This window comes from Vulpes vulpes, chromosome 8 (genome assembly GCF_048418805.1).
Source record: "Vulpes vulpes isolate BD-2025 chromosome 8, VulVul3, whole genome shotgun sequence".
Lineage (NCBI taxonomy): Eukaryota > Metazoa > Chordata > Mammalia > Carnivora > Canidae > Vulpes > Vulpes vulpes.
The window spans coordinates 6780881-6800222 of NC_132787.1; the positions used below are offsets into that span (position 1 = coordinate 6780881).

The 19342-nt window shown below is 55.1% G+C and overlaps 1 protein-coding gene across 4 annotated transcripts in view; it reads left to right on the forward strand.

Annotated features, from left to right (window-relative positions):
• COL2A1 (collagen type II alpha 1 chain) overlaps positions 1-12493 on the forward strand; it is a 30858-nt gene extending 18365 nt beyond the window's left edge. For all 4 annotated transcript variants that reach the window (XM_072765444.1, XM_026000191.2, XM_072765446.1 and 1 more), the window contains 31 exons: positions 54-107; positions 190-288; positions 439-492; positions 908-1006; positions 1335-1388; positions 1741-1794; positions 2115-2168; positions 2383-2436; positions 2666-2710; positions 2853-2951; positions 3112-3219; positions 3523-3576; positions 3847-3900; positions 4252-4305; positions 4671-4724; positions 5000-5107; positions 5699-5752; positions 6224-6277; positions 7002-7163; positions 7356-7463; positions 7716-7823; positions 8149-8202; positions 8378-8485; positions 8713-8766; positions 8928-9035; positions 9292-9345; positions 9729-9836; positions 10202-10490; positions 10820-11007; positions 11201-11443; positions 11911-12493. In XM_072765444.1, the coding sequence (XP_072621545.1) occupies positions 54-107; positions 190-288; positions 439-492; positions 908-1006; positions 1335-1388; positions 1741-1794; positions 2115-2168; positions 2383-2436; positions 2666-2710; positions 2853-2951; positions 3112-3219; positions 3523-3576; positions 3847-3900; positions 4252-4305; positions 4671-4724; positions 5000-5107; positions 5699-5752; positions 6224-6277; positions 7002-7163; positions 7356-7463; positions 7716-7823; positions 8149-8202; positions 8378-8485; positions 8713-8766; positions 8928-9035; positions 9292-9345; positions 9729-9836; positions 10202-10490; positions 10820-11007; positions 11201-11443; positions 11911-12057 (2937 nt within the window). In that variant the 3' untranslated portion in view covers positions 12058-12493. The remainder of the gene's footprint in view (positions 1-53; positions 108-189; positions 289-438; positions 493-907; positions 1007-1334; positions 1389-1740; positions 1795-2114; positions 2169-2382; positions 2437-2665; positions 2711-2852; positions 2952-3111; positions 3220-3522; positions 3577-3846; positions 3901-4251; positions 4306-4670; positions 4725-4999; positions 5108-5698; positions 5753-6223; positions 6278-7001; positions 7164-7355; positions 7464-7715; positions 7824-8148; positions 8203-8377; positions 8486-8712; positions 8767-8927; positions 9036-9291; positions 9346-9728; positions 9837-10201; positions 10491-10819; positions 11008-11200; positions 11444-11910) is intronic.
• The last annotated feature ends 6849 nt before the right edge of the window (positions 12494-19342 follow it).

A 19342-nucleotide genomic window follows, 5' to 3' on the forward strand; every position in this document is an offset into this window, starting at 1 on the left:
TTCGGTCGGGGCCATTCTGACTCGCCACCTGTCCTCCTCCCACGTCCTTCTAGGGGGCTCCTGGCAACCGCGGTTTCCCAGGTCAGGATGGTCTGGCAGGTCCAAAGGTGAGTGAGGGGGGAAGGGGCTGGGGTCCCTGCATTGCTGGTCAAACGGCCGCCTGCTGACTCCCTGCCTCCCCCCGTGTAGGGAGCCCCCGGAGAGCGAGGGCCCAGCGGCCTTGCTGGTCCCAAGGGAGCTAATGGGGACCCCGGCCGTCCCGGAGAGCCTGGCCTTCCTGGAGCCCGGGTGAGTAGCCGAGCTGCTTTCACGCTTGACCTCCAACTGAGCAAGTCCTCATGCCCTTCCCCAGCTGGCCCCCAGCCTTGTGCTGCCAGGATTGGGAAGACCTGGGGCCTCCCCTGATACCCGTCTTCTCTCTCTCTCTCCTGATCAAAGGGTCTCACTGGTCGCCCTGGTGATGCTGGTCCTCAAGGCAAAGTTGGTCCTTCTGTAAGTCTACCGTCTGGGGTTGTTGGGAGGATAACCCCGGGAAGGCAGGCAGTAAGGGAGACGGGGGTCCGGGTGGGGGCAGCCTGTGAATTTTGAGACTTGAGAAGGGGCAGACGGTGGTTATCGGGCCAGGTGCGGAGCTCTGAAAATGCCAACCTCTGCGCCTTTGGGCCTTTCCTTGGAGGGAGACAGAGCCTGGGTGCGTTTTGAGGAGCAACACTTCTCATTCGAGCAGTGCCCTGTTGCTGACTGGGCCGCACGCGCGGTGTGGGCCCCCGGTCCAGACCTCGGCCAACCCCACACGCCGGGTGTCTGGCTGTTGCCTCGCCCTGTGCTGCCCACGCAGTAGGCACTCAGCGGGTGGATGACTGTGGGTTGAGTGTCTACACTCTGAGAATGATGCCCTCTCTTTCAGGGAGCCCCTGGTGAAGATGGTCGCCCCGGACCTCCAGGTCCTCAGGGCGCTCGTGGGCAGCCTGGTGTCATGGGTTTCCCTGGTCCCAAAGGTGCCAACGTAAGTAACAGCCGGCCCTTCCACTTCCTTCCACATGGTGCCACCTCCCCCCTCGCCCCCTGGAGAGAGGACTGGCTCCGAGTAGAGTTAACCCACAGGCAGTCATGAACACGATCCCTGGTGCCGTGGGCAGCGGGGGCCTGTGTGACCTGGGGAAACGCGGGGCACCTCAGCCATGACATTATTCCATCACACGCCTGAGCGTGAGACAGGGTGCCGACGCTGGGCTTGGCCTTTTGCCCATGGCCCCAAGCCCCGCTCTCCCCGGCCTGCTCTACCCCCCTCCCACCGACACCCTCCCCTCATGGTCCTGCACTCTTTCCTCCAGGGCGAGCCTGGCAAGGCTGGTGAGAAGGGACTTCCCGGTGCTCCTGGTCTGAGAGTAAGTACCCCGCCTCGCTGTGCACATGCATTGGTGCTGGCTGGACACCTGCAAGGGGAGACGCCTCCCGGGGCATGCTCCTGGGGCCCCTCGTCGTGGGTTCCTGTGGCTGAGCCCATGCTGCTCCGGGAGTCCCCACACAGAGACTTCTAGTTGCTGTTGGTCAGCAGCCCCGGGGGTGGGGAGGACTCCCACCTGAGAAAGACTGGGGAAAGGAGGGGCCCAGGGAAAGAAGGGGTAGAAATGGAATTCAGGTTGGGGGATCATGGACCACCAAGTGTGACTGCTGGGCACTGGGGTCTGCAGACCGAAGAACACGTGTCATGACACCACCCTTGTCTCTCCCCTCTAGGGTCTTCCAGGCAAAGATGGTGAGACTGGTGCTGCAGGACCCCCCGGACCTGCTGTAAGTAGCTGCCTGGCCCCCTCTAGGTGGCTCTGTGGGCTTGGGGGTGGCGGAGTGGGGGTGACGGATGAGGAGCCGTGGATCCGGATCCTTCTGGGGTGCTGGACCCACTCTCAGCCAAGGCAGTGTGGACCCCACCCCCGTTTCAGGGGTGCAGGTCACTGGGGGGAGAACAGCGGGGGAAGCAAGCATGCACATCTTTCTTGGGCAGTGCTGGAATGTGTCTGGCCCGCCCTCCTGCTGCCACCGAGGTCCCCTCCCACTGAGGCTCTCAGATTCTCTGGAACAATGGCTCAGGCCACCTTTGTTTCCCTCTGCAGGGACCTGCCGGTGAACGAGGCGAGCAGGGTGCTCCTGGACCATCTGGGTTCCAGGTAGGTGGCTGGACAGGGCCCTCTCTACAATTCTGTGTCCAGGGCTCTGTGGGCCGCAGCAGGCCCCTGGGTGGGGGGAGGGCACCCCCCTCCTGAGGGGAACAGGGGAACGAGGCCTCCCTGCAGTCCTGCCTCTTGTCCCGGCCTGGGCCTCCCTGGAGGGCTGGGGCAGTGAACTCACTCCTTTGCTAATGGATATCACTTTGCCTTCTAGGGACTTCCTGGCCCTCCGGGTCCCCCAGGCGAAGGTGGAAAACCAGGTGACCAGGTGAGTATGGGGCTCTTTGCAGGTGCAAAGTGTTTAGATGAGAAGATCTCTTCCGATGCCTGACGCCCAGGAGGTGAGGGCAGGAAGGCACAGGGCCCCCATGATGTGACACTGGGGATCCCTGGGGCCACACCCCAGCTCCCTCCAGGGGACAGTCTGAGCTCAGCCTCTCAGGGGAGGGACTCTAGGCCCTGGCTGGCTGTCTCACCTGTCCCTCTTTGTCCTCCAGGGTGTCCCTGGTGAAGCGGGAGCCCCAGGCCTCGTGGGTCCCAGGGTGAGTATCGGTCGCTTCTGCTGCCCCCTCCCTGCGAGCCTCTGCCAGGGCACCCCCGCGGCACTCTGCTGTCCTGCTCCCTGCTCCTCCCTGCGCCCCTGCCCCAGGTCTCTTGCTTCATGGCTCCTGGTGTCTGCCACAGGGTGAACGAGGCTTCCCAGGTGAACGTGGTTCTCCCGGCGCCCAGGGCCTCCAGGGGCCCCGTGGCCTCCCCGGCACTCCTGGCACAGACGGTCCCAAAGTAAGTGAGGCTGGCGGGTTGTCCGGGCCACCTGCTGGGGCAGAAGGAGGAAGGGGAGGGGCTGGGAGGGCAGAGGAGGAAGGGAAGGAAAGGGGGCCTGGGCGCTGGGGTCCTGGGCAGGTGCTGCCCACCACAGACCCCCTGCCCCCTCCTCCCGCAGGGCGCATCTGGCCCGGCTGGCCCCCCTGGGGCTCAGGGCCCTCCAGGTCTGCAGGGGATGCCCGGTGAGAGGGGCGCGGCTGGCATCGCCGGGCCCAAAGGAGACAGGGTGAGTACCAGGTTGAGCTCCCCCAAAGTCGCGGTTCCCCGCCCACACCCCGTCTCCCCATGGCCCGTGAATGGGGAGGTCTCTAGTTAACCCTCTTGAGGAACCTAGAGATCCCTCGGGCATGCTCTGTTTGCCTTGTAGTGACACCCTCCCCCCACTTCCCTCCCTCCCACTCCTCTCGCTCACCCTGAACCCGGAGCAGATCCTGCTGGGCGGGGCGGGGGCTGAGCTCTGCTGGGAGCCTCTGCGAGGGGGAGGCTGAGCTGGAGAACCCTGCTGAGGTGGCCCTTCTCCATCCCACAGGGAGACGTTGGTGAGAAAGGCCCTGAGGGAGCTCCTGGAAAGGACGGAGGACGAGTAAGTGAATGCTGGTCGCAGGTGCCGTGGGGACCCCGGGGGTCTCCAGCCCTGCACCCTGGGGACAGAAGGGCAGTGTGTGAGTGCAGCCCCTGGTCCTGTCTCAGCTGTACAGATCTGGGGACTCTCCTGACAAGACTGGGGCCATGGGGTGAGGGGGAGTTCTGGGGGGCTGTGGGAGCGTAGGCCAGGGTCCCCGGACTCCCTGCTGGGCTCCAAGTCCCTGGTCAACTCTTCCGTCACCCTCACCTTTGCCTGCTTTCTCCCTAGGGCCTGACTGGTCCCATTGGCCCCCCTGGCCCCGCTGGCGCCAATGGTGAGAAGGTGAGTGCCTCCCTCTGGCTGGCCTCCCCCATCAGCCTCCTCATCTCCTACCAAGGACTGCTTTCTCTCCCCCTCAACAACGGGCCCCCTCCTGCCCACTAGGGGGCTGCAGGCACTGAGGGGTGGGAGTCTTCTTAAAAGCAGAGTCATAGGCTGTGGGCCCTGTCCAGTGGAGCCATGGGGGGAGGGGGAGTGGCCAGGGAGGCCCCAGGACTGGGGGGGGGGGGTGCCTGAAGCAACAGGAGAAAATGGACCATCCATTGTGAGGCTTCCTGGATTCACTTTGCTCTTAAGAGCCCCACTCCGACCCCCAGCCCTTCTCCGTGACTCTCGTCCCCTTCCCCACCTTAGGGAGAAGTTGGACCTCCTGGTCCTGCAGGAACCGCTGGTGCTCGTGGCGCCCCGGTGAGTATCTGCCCCTGAACCTGGCCCTGTTCCCGGGGCCCTGGGAGCCAGAGAAGTGGCCCTGCCTCACAGCCTGGCTCTTTGGGGCTGGAGGGGGGGAGGAGAGAGGAGAAAGGGAGGGAGAGAGCCTGTCATCTCCATGATGTGGTCAGGGTGAGGGCCTTCAGGTCACCAGGTCCTCTGACCAAGGGAGGCCTCTGACTTGGGTCTCTTGTCACTAGGACAAGGTGTCCTCCCTCTGGGGTTATTGTGTAGGGCGGGGAGGGGCAGGGAGGTGCGGGGCCAGCCCAGAGGGCTCTGGTGTAGGAGGGGACAGAGGCAGGCAGGCATGAAGCCTGAGCTCTCCCGGGCCCCTTCTCTCACAGGGTGAACGTGGAGAGACTGGACCCCCTGGGCCCGCTGGATTCGCAGGTCCTCCCGTGAGTGTCCCCGACCACCCTCCTTCCCACCCCTCTGCTCAGGCCTGTGGGGGAGGGAGGGACAGAATGTAAAGAAGATGGAAGTGGCCTCTTTCTCTCCTTGCACACCCACACTGACCTCACGATCCCATCTGAGGGCAGCGTTCCGGGCCAGGGTGGACACAGGCTCGCTCACTCATTCACCCCCGACCACCCACTCACCCAGACTCCCTGGCCCTTTTGGAAGAACCCTGAGTATTCAGCTTGCCTCTCACTCCCCTTTCTCCTTGGGACAGGGTGCTGATGGCCAGCCGGGTGCCAAAGGCGAGCAAGGAGAGGCCGGCCAGAAAGGCGATGCTGGTGCCCCAGGTCCTCAGGGCCCCTCTGGAGCTCCTGGGCCTCAGGTGGGTAGCAGTGAGCTCCCCCAGCAACTGTTTTCATGGGGCAGGGGTGTCTGGGTGCAGGGTGAGGGGCCCGGGGCGGGGCCAAGGCTGGCCAGGAGGCCTGGGTGTAGCCCCTCCTGAGTTTCGCCTGGGACCTACCGGAGCCTGCCACCGCCCCAGACAGAGGGAGAGGCTGTGGGGAGGAATCTGTATTCTGGGATAAAGGTTCAAAAATAGCTAATTGGATTTCATTGTCTTGGGGTAGGGTGTGGGTGCCAGAGACAGACACAGGGTGAGGGTTGAGGACAAATAGCCCGGGACAAAGCAGCCAGGCTCCTGGGGAGGGACTGGGGAGCCCTTGGCCGGGCTCTGCAGATGCCTGATGGGCTTTCCTCCCTGAGGTCTCCTAGAACATGAGTCTATCGTGGCGGGGGTGGCAGGCCCATCTGTGACGGCTTCCTCGGGCTGGGATTTTAGCACCAAGAAAACTACGTCTTTGCAAACCTAGCCCTCAGGAGTCCATCATTGGGCATAGGGACTGTTTGACCCCCACGAGGCCCACAGCCCTCCTCTGGGTGACCAGGCCTCACTGTGTCCCTCCTTCCTTGCCAGGGTCCTACTGGTGTGACTGGTCCTAAAGGAGCCCGAGGTGCTCAAGGCCCCCCGGTGAGTGAGGTCCCCATTCCTACCAGGTGGGGTTGGGGGGACTGTGGGAGCAGCAGCTTCTCTCATGCTTCCACTCCGGCCTCATGAAGGCGGCCTGCCCGGAGGCTCCTGCGCTGGTGTTCTGGGATTCACTCACCTTTCTCAGCATTGCTTTTGCCCCCAGCCTCAGTCCAGCCCACAGCCACGTGGGAAGGAGGGCCCCTCTCTGCGGGTGTGCCGTGGCCCTGGGAGGTCTGTGGTCCCATGGAGGCCGTGCTCAGCTCCCAGGGGCACTGAATGTCCTGGCCGATGCCCCCTGTAGGGGCTGGAGGCAGAGAAGCTGCAGCTTCCTGATCCGATGGCCAGACCCCACAGGGCCCTCTCTAGCTCTCCTTTCCACACCAGCCTCTGAGACCCCCCCACCCAACCCAATCTGATTCTTGGGCCTCCTGAGGGCCCGAGGGATTCAGGACCTCTCTTCTCCTCATATAGGGAGCCACTGGATTCCCTGGAGCTGCTGGCCGCGTCGGACCCCCAGGCTCCAATGTAAGTGATGTTCCTGGCCGGTTCCTACCTTCCTCCTGGCATAAGAGGCATGGGCAGGGGTCAGAGTCTGGCACAGTCCCCCCAACAGGCACCCAAAGAGCCCAGACTGGCGTCCATCCCCTTATACCCATTCCTACTCCCCGGATGAGTCGTTACTTCATCACAGGGATCTGTTCTTCTTGTAAACAGCTGGGAGCAGGGGCTGTGACCCTCTTGTTAGCCAAGGGCAGCCTTCCCTGCTGACTTGGGCTTGAACCCTCAGACTTCTGGCACACTGGGTGGGATAGGTTGGCACAACCACCTTGATGCATCTCACCCACAGGGGGTTTGCTATGGAGGGAAGAGAGATGGTGAAAAGTCACCCAGGTCACCACCCCCACCAAGTGCTGAGGGAGCGGGTGCAGAGGCTTAGGGGTTGGAGGAGCCCAGTTTGAGTTGTTCCTTGAGGAACACTAGGCTTGGGGCCCAGAGTAAGGAGGCAGGAGAAAGTCCACATAGATAAGAAAAAGCAAATGCAGGGGCTGGGGAAGCCGGGGGGCGGGGTGGATCACAGATCCCACATGGGAGAGAAGATTGAAGAGGTGGACTGGGGGTCGGGGTCAGGCCATCCTTCGTGTGGAGGGAACCCTGGGGGGAAACTGTTATCCCTAGGGTCACAGTAGCTTTGGCAGCCTGGATGGGGCAGGGTAAGATGAGTTCTCATGTCTTGCATTTGCTCTTCTAGGGAAACCCTGGACCCCCTGGTCCCCCTGGTCCTTCTGGAAAAGATGGTCCCAAAGGCGCTCGAGGAGACAGTGGCCCCCCTGGCCGCGCTGGTGACCCTGGTCTCCAAGGTCCTGCTGGACCCCCTGGCGAGAAGGGAGAGCCTGGAGATGATGGTCCCTCTGTAAGTCCCTCACATGCCTGGCCAGGGAGTCTTCTGAGCTCCCAGAGCGCAGAGTGGAGGGGGATGCCATGGAGGGGCCTCTGCCGGGACAAGAAGAGTGCTGGTCCCTGGGAGTGGCAGCCAGGCTGGGTGTGGACGGCTGGCCACTCCATGTCAGAGCTCACGTTCTCACTCTCGCCTCCCCTCTCTTAGGGTCCCGATGGTCCTCCAGGTCCCCAGGGTCTGGCCGGTCAGAGGGGCATCGTTGGTCTACCTGGGCAGCGTGGTGAGAGAGGATTCCCTGGCTTGCCCGGCCCATCGGTGAGTGAAGGATGATACCCCCTCCTCTGGTGAGCTGGGCCCAGTCCGGCTCAGGCCTGAGCTCTCCACCCACAGCTCTTGGTGTGGTGGCCCTGCCTGTGCAGAAGCACCACCGCCCTCTGGGGCTTCCACCCGCTGTGCACCTGCAGAACTCTCCCTTCATCAGCCCTTTCTTTGGAGAGGCTCAGCAGCAGGTCCTGGGCCAGGATTCTTAAGAGCGCACACTCATCTTCCCTCTCGCTGTCCCCCCAGGGTGAGCCCGGCAAGCAGGGAGCTCCTGGTGCATCTGGAGACCGAGGCCCCCCAGGCCCCGTGGGTCCTCCTGGTCTGACTGGTCCTTCTGGTGAACCTGGACGAGAGGTGAGCAGTGAGACCCGTTGTGCATGGCCCTTACTGGGGAGAGGTGTGCTGGGCCAGGCCAAGTGCTGGTGTCCCTGCAGAGGGGATGACAGGACGGGCTGATAGGCCGCAGTGCCCGGCTGTGGTGGGGAGGATGTGATGGGAGGGAGAAGGGCATGGGATGGAGAACTGGTGCATGGGGAGGAAGGCACAAGGAAGCCTGGCGAGCTTCGGCAGCTCCAGCTGCATGGAAGGGAGCAGGCTGGGACCCAGGGGGGAGGCTGGGGGAGCAGAGTGGGAGCCGTGCAGGGGCAGCTCTGAAGGCATCCTGCTTCCCCTTGCCCAGGGCAGCCCCGGTGCTGATGGTCCTCCTGGCAGAGATGGTGCGGCTGGAGTCAAGGTGAGTATCTGGCGGTCTCTATGTGCAGTGGGGACAGGGAGGACATTCTGTTGGGCCTAACAGGTCAGCCTGGGGTGGCAGGTCGGGGTCAGGGTCTTGTCTCAGTTCGGGAGATCAGTTTCTCCATGTCTCCCTGGAACATTCTTCTCTAAGCCCGAGACCTCTCTCCTGACAGGGTGATCGTGGTGAGACTGGTCCCGTGGGTGCTCCCGGAGCCCCTGGGCCCCCTGGCTCTCCTGGCCCCGCCGGCCCAACTGGAAAGCAGGGAGACCGAGGAGAAGCTGTGAGTGTCCTGAATTCGGTCAAAGCTGGAAGTGGAGGAGGGTGGCCAAGGGAGCTGGGAGCTCACCCACCGTCTGCCGGTCGCCAGGCCCTGGAGGCGTCTCTGGGTCCGGGAGGTCTCTGGGCCCTGGGAGCAGCAGCCTCGGTGCCCAGCCCGGGGCAGATGCAGAGGAGGGCCAGCCCTGTCCCGGCTCTGCTCCGACACCGTTCCCACTCTCTCCCTCACAGGGTGCACAAGGTCCCATGGGTCCTGCAGGACCGGCTGGAGCCCGGGGAATCCCAGTGAGTATCTGCTTGTCCTCTGTTGGCTTCTCGAGGGTGGGGGGCAGGTCTGGAGGGCGGTGGGGACCCTGTGGCTCCTGGGACTCCTTGGCTGAGGGGAAGCCAGCAAAGTGCTCCTGCTCTGGCCAACCCGACCCAACCTGCATCTCTCTTGTTCCCAGGGCCCTCAAGGTCCCCGAGGTGACAAAGGAGAAGCTGGAGAGGCTGGCGAGAGGGGACTGAAGGGACACCGTGGCTTCACTGGTCTGCAGGGACTGCCCGGCCCTCCTGTGAGTGTTGCTGTCTATGCGTGGCTCCCCAGTGCCTCCCACTGCTCAGAGCCCCCCCGAGTGTCCCATGCTGCTAAGTCAACTTGGGCTCATCCTCAGAAATTGCCAGGACTTCCTCAGGGTTGGAGGGAGGAGCCAGTGGAAAGGGAACAGGGGTAGGACATGTATCATATGTACAGTCAAGAAGACCTCGCACCCTGGAAGATGGGGCCCTGTCGGGGCTGACCTCTGACCTTTGCCTCTTCCTTTTGCACAGGGTCCTTCTGGAGATCAAGGTGCTTCTGGCCCTGCTGGTCCTTCTGGCCCTAGAGTAAGTGAGATGGAGGGAGTCCTTCCTCATGGGGTGGACCGGGCACTGGCCAGGCGTTCTGAGGGGGACGGAAGCCTTGGGCTCAGGGAGGGGACTGGCTCAGGGAGACCAGGGCCAGAAAAGCTCCTGAGTCCACAGGCTGGATGAACATGACAACAGCTCCCGGCTGTCAGCCGGGCCCCCTGGGAGTAGGGTCTGACAAGGAGGAGCTTAGGATGGCAGCAGAGCCGTGAAACCAGCCTGCGGGTCCTTGGCCAAGCAGCCGCCAGCCCGGCCTCTGTGACTGAGACGTGTGCAGCTGCAGGGCCTCACAGCAGGACGGCTACGTGACCAGCCACTCCCGACGGCCCCCTTGGTGATGGCTCTTCTCTCCTGGCCTGCAGGGTCCTCCTGGTCCCGTCGGTCCCTCTGGCAAAGATGGTGCTAACGGAATCCCTGGCCCCATCGGACCTCCTGGTCCCCGTGGACGTTCAGGCGAAACTGGCCCTGCTGTGAGTGTGCTGACTCCTTCCCCGCTGTCCGGGCTGTCCCCAGCATCCCGAGGCTCGAGCTCTCTTGTGCCAAGGGCCTTTATCAGGGCATCAGCCTGCGGCCAACGATGATGGCATCCTTTATCCTGGGTCTTCCCGGGACGTTTAAAGGGTCCATATTGGTATTGGGACACAGAGGAGAGGGGCTGATGAAGAAGTAGGGGAAGGGCTAGGATTTTCTTGGCCTTGGCCTGCCGCACCCCTCCCCCACCCAGGGGACTGGAAGACGATACCCTAGTATCTTCTAGCAGGTGGAGAGGTACACAGGAGGGGCGTGTCCCCACAATTCCTGGCTGACTGCTGTGTTTCCGGCTTTCCTGCTGCAGGGTCCTCCCGGAAACCCCGGACCCCCTGGCCCTCCAGGTCCCCCTGGCCCTGGCATCGACATGTCTGCCTTTGCTGGCCTGGGCCAGAGAGAGAAGGGCCCCGACCCCCTGCAGTACATGCGGGCTGACCAGGCGGCCAGCGACCTGAGACAGCATGATGCCGAGGTGGACGCCACACTCAAGTCCCTCAACAACCAGATTGAGAGCATCCGCAGCCCCGAGGGCTCCCGCAAGAACCCCGCTCGTACCTGCCGGGACCTGAAACTCTGCCACCCTGAATGGAAGAGCGGTGAGCCTGCAGGGCAGGTCCCCCGGCCCCAGTAGAGCAGGACGTCAGCCCACTGGGCACGGCGCCTTCAGAAAAAGGGAGGTGGCATCTCTTAGCACCAGGCAGAGCCGGCCTGAAAGGTTCTCATGGGTGGCTTGCACCTGCAAGAGGGTCTCCTTGCTCCTGGGTCCCTGCTTCTCCCCCCGCCCTTGGGCTCCACGTGGCCCTCACAATCCATGCCTCTCCTGTGGGTCCCCATAAACCTTTCTGTCTCTCCCAGGCAGGCCCGGCCCTCTTGGGAGTGCCTGCCTCTCTGAACCCCGATGGGGTATTGCCTCCTCCCCCTGCAGGAGACTACTGGATTGACCCCAACCAGGGCTGCACCTTGGATGCCATGAAGGTTTTCTGCAACATGGAGACTGGTGAGACGTGCGTCTACCCCAACCCAGCGAGCGTTCCCAAGAAGAACTGGTGGAGCAGCAAGAGCAAGGACAAGAAACATATCTGGTTTGGAGAAACCATCAATGGTGGCTTCCACGTGAGTACCTGGCTGCTCTAACCAGAGATGGCGCCTCAAAATCTTTCTCTCTCCAAGCTGATGGCACCTCACCCACACTCTTGCCAGTCTTTTGGGGGCTTAAGAGGAAGGAAACAGGAGGGATAGTATCTTTAACTGGGATTCCTCTGGATGCTGCTCCTGGGCCTCACACCACTGCTGTCTGCCCTAACAGTTCAGCTACGGTGATGACAACCTGGCTCCCAACACTGCCAACGTCCAGATGACCTTCCTCCGCCTGCTGTCCACCGAGGGCTCTCAGAATATCACCTACCACTGCAAGAACAGCATTGCCTACCTGGACGAAGCAGCCGGCAACCTCAAGAAGGCCCTGCTCATCCAGGGCTCCAATGATGTGGAGATCCGGGCTGAGGGCAACAGCAGGTTCACATATACTGTTCTGAAGGATGGCTGCACGGTGAGTCAAGCTGGCTGGAGCTTCAGAGGGGTGGCCCACATCCTAAAGTGATGGGATCCTCAGGGGTGTGGGTGTGAGGAGTTGGGTAGAGAAGACATGCGGAGTGACGGGAGAGGGCAGGGTGCTGTTCCATCTTCTTCACTCCCCTGGCTCAAGGCAAATAAGGGGAATAAGCCCTACCCAGCACATCCAGTTACTCTTACTGGGGTACTCACATCATGAGTTTGGCTCGGCCCACAGGGTGGAGCAAAGAGAGGCTCTCACTATAGTGGACGGAGCAAGGAGGGAAGGGCAGTGTGGAGGGGGCTTTGCTCTAAGGACAGGAGTTGAGGTGGAGATGGCTCTGGGAAGCCAAGGAGAGGTTGAGGGAGACCCTGAGCGTGTTTTGTACTTTGTGCTCTATGCTGCTCAGTTTTGGGGTCCTTGGCAGCTGGCACTGAACAGTTTCTCCTCTCTTTCTCCCCTAGAAACACACCGGTAAGTGGGGCAAGACTATGATCGAGTACCGGTCACAGAAGACCTCGCGCCTCCCCATCATTGACATTGCGCCCATGGACATAGGAGGGCCCGAGCAGGAATTTGGTGTGGACATCGGGCCTGTCTGCTTCTTGTAAAAACCCGAACCCACAAACAACACAATCCATTGCCAATCCAGAGGACCCAAGTACTTTCCAGTCCCAGTCACTCTAGGGCTCTGCACTGAATGGCTGACCTGACCTGATGTCCATTCATCCCACCCGCTCACAGTGTGGACTTTTCTCCCCTTTCTAAGAGACCTGAACTGGGCAGACTGCAAAATAAAATCTCGGTGTTCTATTTATTTATTGTCTTCCTGTAAGACCTTTGGGTCGAGGCAGAGGCAGGAAACTAACTGGTGTGAGTCAAACGCCCCCTGAGTGACTGTCCCCAGCCCAGGCAAGAAGATCTCCCTTCAGGTGCCGGGCGCAGGAACTGCGTGTGTCCTACACAATGGTGCTATTCTGTGTCAAACACCTCTGTATTTTTTAAAACATCAATTGATATTAAAAACAAAAAAATTATTGGAAAGTACATATTGACCTGTGCTTTGTTCTTTATTTGCCCTCAGTCTTTGAGTCTGTAGGCAGGACCAAATGCCCATCCTAAGGCCTTAATCTGTTGACTTTTCAACCAGGAGGGGAGAGCACTAGAGTCACCTTGCCTAGTGACCTCCATGAACACAGACCTGCCTCTTTTTATAACCTTCGCACTGCATGGAACCCAGGAGTGAACTGGGACCAGAGGCCAAGATTTGGGAAGGGAGGCAGAAACTATAGGAATTGCCTTGTTCTGGAGCACACACAAAACACAACTCCAGGGCATATGGGGGTAGGACTCTGTGTGAGCCCCATCTTGGTGGATGGCAGGGCGTGGGGAGGACGGGAGGGGAAGCACGTCCTCAGGGGCCTGTGATAAGTGCACATGACGGGCCAATCTGGGTGATTTACTTATCTGTGACTTATGTCATGGAGAGGTGGTGTTACATGCTTGCCTGTACCCCTTATTCCATTTTCCTGCCCCCTGCTCTGGCCTTCCCTTCTCCACTTCCTAGGCCTGAACTCAAAGCTTCCAGGGACTTGCTCTCAAAACCAGGGTTATGAGCGGATAGCCTCCCATTTCTCCCTATCAGCAGGGGTCCCTTGCTTTCCAGTGACTCATGAGTGCACACTGAGGAAACTGTCACCTTCCCTACCAGAGGGTATGGTGGAAGTGATGCGCGACATGAGCAGGAGACATGAAGACAATCCAAATCAACACCACTAGTATTTTGTAAAATAAATTTCAAAAGATACCTGGCACTGCTGATAAACCAGGGAGCCATCCCTTTCTCCCATCCCTGCCTCTTCCTTCCTCCAGATGATGAAGGTAGATAGTTTTTCTATTAAACAGCAAAAATTAAAATACCTAAGATATTTTTGTTGGACTTGTATTAAAATCCAGCTTACAGTGTCAACTTTGTTGAATAAAGTGTAACTTATCAGGGCTAGTTTGTGACAAACTAAAAGAGTACAATGAAAACATAAGTGAAAATACCTAACTAGAAAAGCTATCTGATAATTTAAAATAACTCTTCCATCTACTGAGAGACCTAATGCCAGCAAGGGTAGGGCAGTGGGGTATACGGATGCTTTTGAAAACTTCTACTTAGACAAAGGTGGAGGTGAGTGGTGGAGTCTAGCTCCACCCTGTAGCTACATTCAATGAACTTACACTGCTTCCTAGCCCACTTTGCTTCCCACAGTGGTGTCACAGCTCCCGGTTCTTACTAAGGCAGCACAGAGGATTGTGACCATCAGCTCAGACTTTTATAAGAGAAGTCCCATTTATACCAGGATATCAAGATGATCCCTCAAAGCCCACCCACCTCCTCAGCACCTAGTAAAACCTAGAAATCAGAGCAACTGTTGCGTTGGTCATCAACAAGCCAGAAAGAAGAGCTCAAGGGAAGGGAAGGGAAGCAGTGGAACAGAAAGCCTGCATCTGCTTCAACTGTGGTCAAATCAAAATATACATCCTTGGCTGCCAATGCTGTGCTCCCTACCAGTGTTCTCTTGTCCCAACTTAGCCTAGAGGGAAAGGTGAGAATAACCTTTTTTTTTTTTTTTTAAGATTTTATTTATTTATTCACGAGAGACAGAGAAAGAGAGAGAGAGGCAGAGACATAGGCAGAGGGAGAAGCAGGCTCCCTGCAGGAACCTGATGCGGGACTCAATTCCTAGACCCAGGATCACACCCTGAGCCAAGGCGGATGCTTAACCGCTGAGCCACGCAGGCGTCCTGTGAGAATAACCACGTTTGTTACTAATTCCTGTGATCCCTGGTGCCCCAGGAAAGGCAAAAAGGTCTGTCTGGTGAGGATAGCCTCTCCTGACCCCAGTAGGATTGAATGGACAGACCTGGCTTACTAAAATGAGATCGCTTATATCCATAAAAACATAGCATTAAAGGGCTTTCACTAGGAACTGGAGCTCAGACTTCCTCAAGTCACTTAGTTCCTAAGTTAATCACAACTTCTGAAATTGGTTCCCCTTCTAACCATGTGAAGGAACACAGAATCTTAAGAGTGCTGTCAAGGTGGTAAAGAATCTTATTTATAGTTACTTGTGGGGAAAATTGCAGAGTAAGAGGATCCTAAGCTCACCCTGTCCCACAGATACCTCCAGAATTACCCATATCACTGTTAACAACCCAGAAAATGACACAAATAGTCGAAAATACCATAGCTAAATGTAGAGAAGAGGCCACATCAGAAACAGTAGAAAGGGCCAAGATGTGGTCCAGAGCTAAACAGACTTAGAGAACTGTCCATGGAAGGGAGGGACACCAAGGGTGTGGAGGAGGGGGAGAGAACAAACCTTCACACCAGAAATCCCAGGCATGGAGCTTGCATATGGAAAACGAAGTCCCTTAACACTTGGCTTTGAAAACCACTGGGCAAAACTTTGTAGTTCTTACAATCAATCAGCAGAGGCTTAATACCTGGAACTTTAAAAATAAGTAGGCTCAGCTCTGGGAGAGCTGGGAGGGTGACAGGGAACAGAGTCCCTGTCTTTAAAGAAACAGCAAAACAAACACCCCTGCTGAGATATAGCATAGAAGAAATGGTTTGAAAGACACCTAGGGTATATGGGAGGGAGATTTGTTTGCTAATCTCAGAGCATGTGCTGGAGGAGCAGGGATCTTTGGGAGACTTGTCCAGGAACAAAGGAGCTGGCAGGCAGCATAACTCTCCCCTGTCTCAGCCTAGACACAAGGATACCTGAGGGAACCAGTGTGACATCAACACTGCCCACCTAGCTTGCCAACAATGGCAAGCTAGGTTCTCCTGAAGACATGCCCCCTCCAACCTGGCTGGCTTTGGCCAGAGTTTTAGGCAGCTGCATATCCTCCCCCACAGTGGAAGGGTACAAGATTTACTGGCCACAAGCTCTGCTCCCATGCTGTCCTGTGGACCTGTCCCCTCCAATATGCCTTTGGCCAGAGCCTACCCAAAGTGGTGCCACAAGTGTGGCAGTGTGCAAACAGCCACAAAAGGGGCCAGCACCACTCCAAAGTGACTAATGCCCTGGGGAAAGGTGAAGATAACCATACACACTAGTCCAACTATGGCCCTAACAGTGGGCTAGGGGCAGGCAGCTGATGTGATTGCTGACCCCACTCTCCAATGAAAGCTCTCAGGGGATAACACAAGGAAAGCACCCTGCAGTTTGGTGCTACTATATCTCTGGCAAACATTTAGACTGACAACTCAAGCCCAAAGGCAGCCCCAGACTGGCCTACTAACACAGGGGCCAAACCTTGCCCACAATAGGCAAAGAGAGCCATTGCAGATGACTGGACTGAAGGCAAACACGGTTCAGCCACAACAGCAGGGCTCATGCAAAACACATAGGAGACACCCTTGAAGGACCAGGTCTTGGTGAACAGAGGACATTACACTGCAGGGCACTCCAGGACCTCTCCTTCATAAGACCTCTACTTTCAAGAGCGAGACACAGCTGACTTTCCTAATACAGAGAAACAGACACAGAGAGACAAAATGAGGAGACAAAAGGATATGTCCCAAGTGAAAGATCAGGACAAAATCACAGAAAGAGGGCTAAACAAAATGAAGATAAGTAGTATGACTAAGTAATTTAAAGTAATGGTCATAAAGATACTCACTGTACTGAGAAGAGTGGAGGATCTCAGTGAGACCCTTAACAAAGAGACAGAAAACATAAAGAACCAATCAGAAATGAAGAACTCAATAACTGAAATTAAAAAATACACTACATGGAATAAATAGGAGACTAGAAGCAGCAGAAGGATGGATCAGCAACCTGAAGGACAGAACACTAGAAATCAATAGAACTGAATAGGAGAGAGAGAGAAAAAAAAAAAATGAGAGGGGGTGGAGACAGACTTAGGGAAATCAGCGACTCCATCAAGCACAACAACATTCACATTATAGGTATCTTAGAAGGAGAAGAGAGAGGAAAGGGTGCAGAAAATTCGAAAAAATAATAGCTGAAAACATTCTGAATCTGGGGGAAGGAAACAAATCTTGGGGCAGCCTGGGTGGCTCAGAGGTTTAGCGCTTGCCTTCAGCCCAGGGTGTGATTCTGGAGACCTGGGATTGGGTCCCATGTCGGGCTCCCTGCATGGAGCCTGCTTCTCCTTCTGCCTGTGTCTCTGCCTGCCTCTCTCTCTCTCTCTCTCTGTGTGTGTCTCTCATGAATAAATAAATAAAATCTTAAAAAAAAAAAAAAGAAATCTAGATCCAAGAGGCAAAGAGAGCCCCCAAAAAAATCAACCCAAGAAGGTCCACACCAAGACACCCAGTAATTAAAATGGCAAAAAGTAATAAAGAATTTTAAATGCAGCAGGAGAAAAGTTATATAAAAGGGAAACCTAGAAACCCCATAAGGCTATTAGGGTACTTTCTGGCAGCACCTTTGTAGGCCAAAGTACTGGAAGAAAAATTCCTGCGGCTAAGAATATTCTATACAGGGATCCCTGGGTGGCGCAGCGGTTTGGCGCCTGCCTTTGGCCCAGGGCGCGGTCCTGGAGACCCGGGATCGAATCCCACGTCGGGCTCCCGGTGCATGGAGCCCGCTTCTCCCTCTGCCTGTGTCTCTGCCTCTCTCTCTCTCTCTCTCTGTGACTATCATAAATAAATAAAAATAAAAAAAAATAAGAATATTCTATACAGCAAGGCTATCATTCAGATTCAAAGGAGAAAGATTTTCTCAAAAAACCAAAAGTTAGGGGCACCTGGGTGGCTCAGTCGGTTAAGCACCTGACTCTTGGTTTAGGCTCAGGTCATGACCTCAGGGTTATGATATTGAGCCCCACACTTGGCTGAGCTCAGCAGGGAGTCTGCTTGAGATTCTCTCTCTCTTCTCCCTCTCAACCCCTTCTCTCAATCCAAAAAAATAAATAAATCTTAAAAAAATAACCCAAACTTAAAAGTTAAAGGAGTTCATGACCACTAAGCCAGCCATACAAGAAATATTAAAGGGAACTCTTTGAGTGGAAAAGAAAGATAAGTAGGAATAAGAAAAAGTAGGAAGCAGAAAAGCAGTAAAAATAGGTATATCTGTAAAAATCAGTCAAGCGATTCACAAAACAAAAGGAAATAAAGTATGACACCATAAACCTAAAATGTAGGGTGGGGGGAGAGGAGTAAAGAATGGGTTCAAACTTAAGTGACCATCAACTTAATATAGACCCCTACATGCCTAAGAGATTACAAACAAAATGGTAACCACAAATTAAAAAAACCCACTGATAATACAAAGAATAAAGAGAAAGGAATCCAAGTATATCACTAAAGAAAGCCAGCAAACTGTGAGAGAAGAAAGCAAGAGAAGAAAGGAACAGAGAAGAAGTACAAAAACAAATATAAAACAAGTAAGAAAATGGCAATAAGTACATACCTATCAATAATCATGTTGATTGTAAACAAAAGACACAGAGTGATGGAATGGATAAAAAAGCAAGACCCATCTATATGCTGCCAACAAGAGACTCAGTTCAAACCTCAAGACATATGCAGATCGAAAGTGGAGGGATGGAAAAGAATTATTCAAATGGAAGTGAAAAGAAAACCAGAGAAGCAATACTTGTATCAGACGAAAGAGACTTATGAACAGACTGTCACAAGAGACAAAGAAAGACACTACATAATCATAAAGGGAACAATTCAACAAGAAGATCTAACAATTGTAAATATTTATGCACCTAACACAGGAGCACCCAAATACACAAAGTAGCTATTAACAAACATAAAGGAAGTAATAAAGAGTAATACAATGGTAGTAGAGGACTTTAACAACTCAGTTACATGAATGGACTATTCAAATAAGAGTATCAACAAGGAAACAACTTTGAATGACACACTGGACCAGATAGGTCTAACAGATATACTCAGAACATGTCATCCTGAAATAGCAGAATACATATTCTTTTACAAAACAGCCTCAACAAATTCAGGATCAAAGTCATACCATGAATCTTTTCCAACCACAACGCTATGAAACTAGAAATCAGTCACAAGAAAAATATCTGGAAATAACATAAATACATGGAGGTTAAATAATATGCTACTAAACAGTGAACAGGTCAAGAAGTCAAAAAGGAAATAAAAAATACATGGAGGCAATCAAAACACAATGGTCGAAAATCTCTGGGACGCAGCTTTTGCTTAGAACATGCCCAGAGATGTTCTAAGACGGAAGTATATAGCAATACAGGCCTACCTCAAGAAGCAAGAAAAATATCAAATAAACAACCTAACCTTACACCTACAGGCGCTAGAGAAAGAACAAAAAAAATCTAAACCAGCAAAAGGAAGGAAATAATAAAGAATAGAGCAGAAATAAATGATATACAAACTAAAAAAACAACAGAACATTATCAGTGAATCCAGGACCTGGTTCTTTGACATGATCAACAAAATTGATAAACCTCTAGTTAGACTCATCAGAGAGAGAGAGAGAGAGAGAGAGAGAGAGAGAGAGAAACAACCTAAATAAACAAAATCACTAATCAGAAGAAATAATGACCAAACACCACAGAAATACAATTTTAACAGAATATTATGAAAACGTATATGCCAAAAAATTGGACAACATAAAGAAATGGATAAATTCTTAGACATATAACCTCCAAAAACTGAAGTAGAAAGAAACAGAAAATTTGAACAGACCAATTGCTAGCAATGAATTGAACCAGTCATCAAAAAACTCTCAACAAACAAAAGTCCAGGACCAGACAACATCATGGGTGAATTTTACCAAACAATTAAAGAAGAGTTAATGCCTATTCTCAAACTATTCCAAAAATTAGAAGAGGAAGTAAATCTTCCAAATTCATTCTTTGAGGCTAGTATTACCT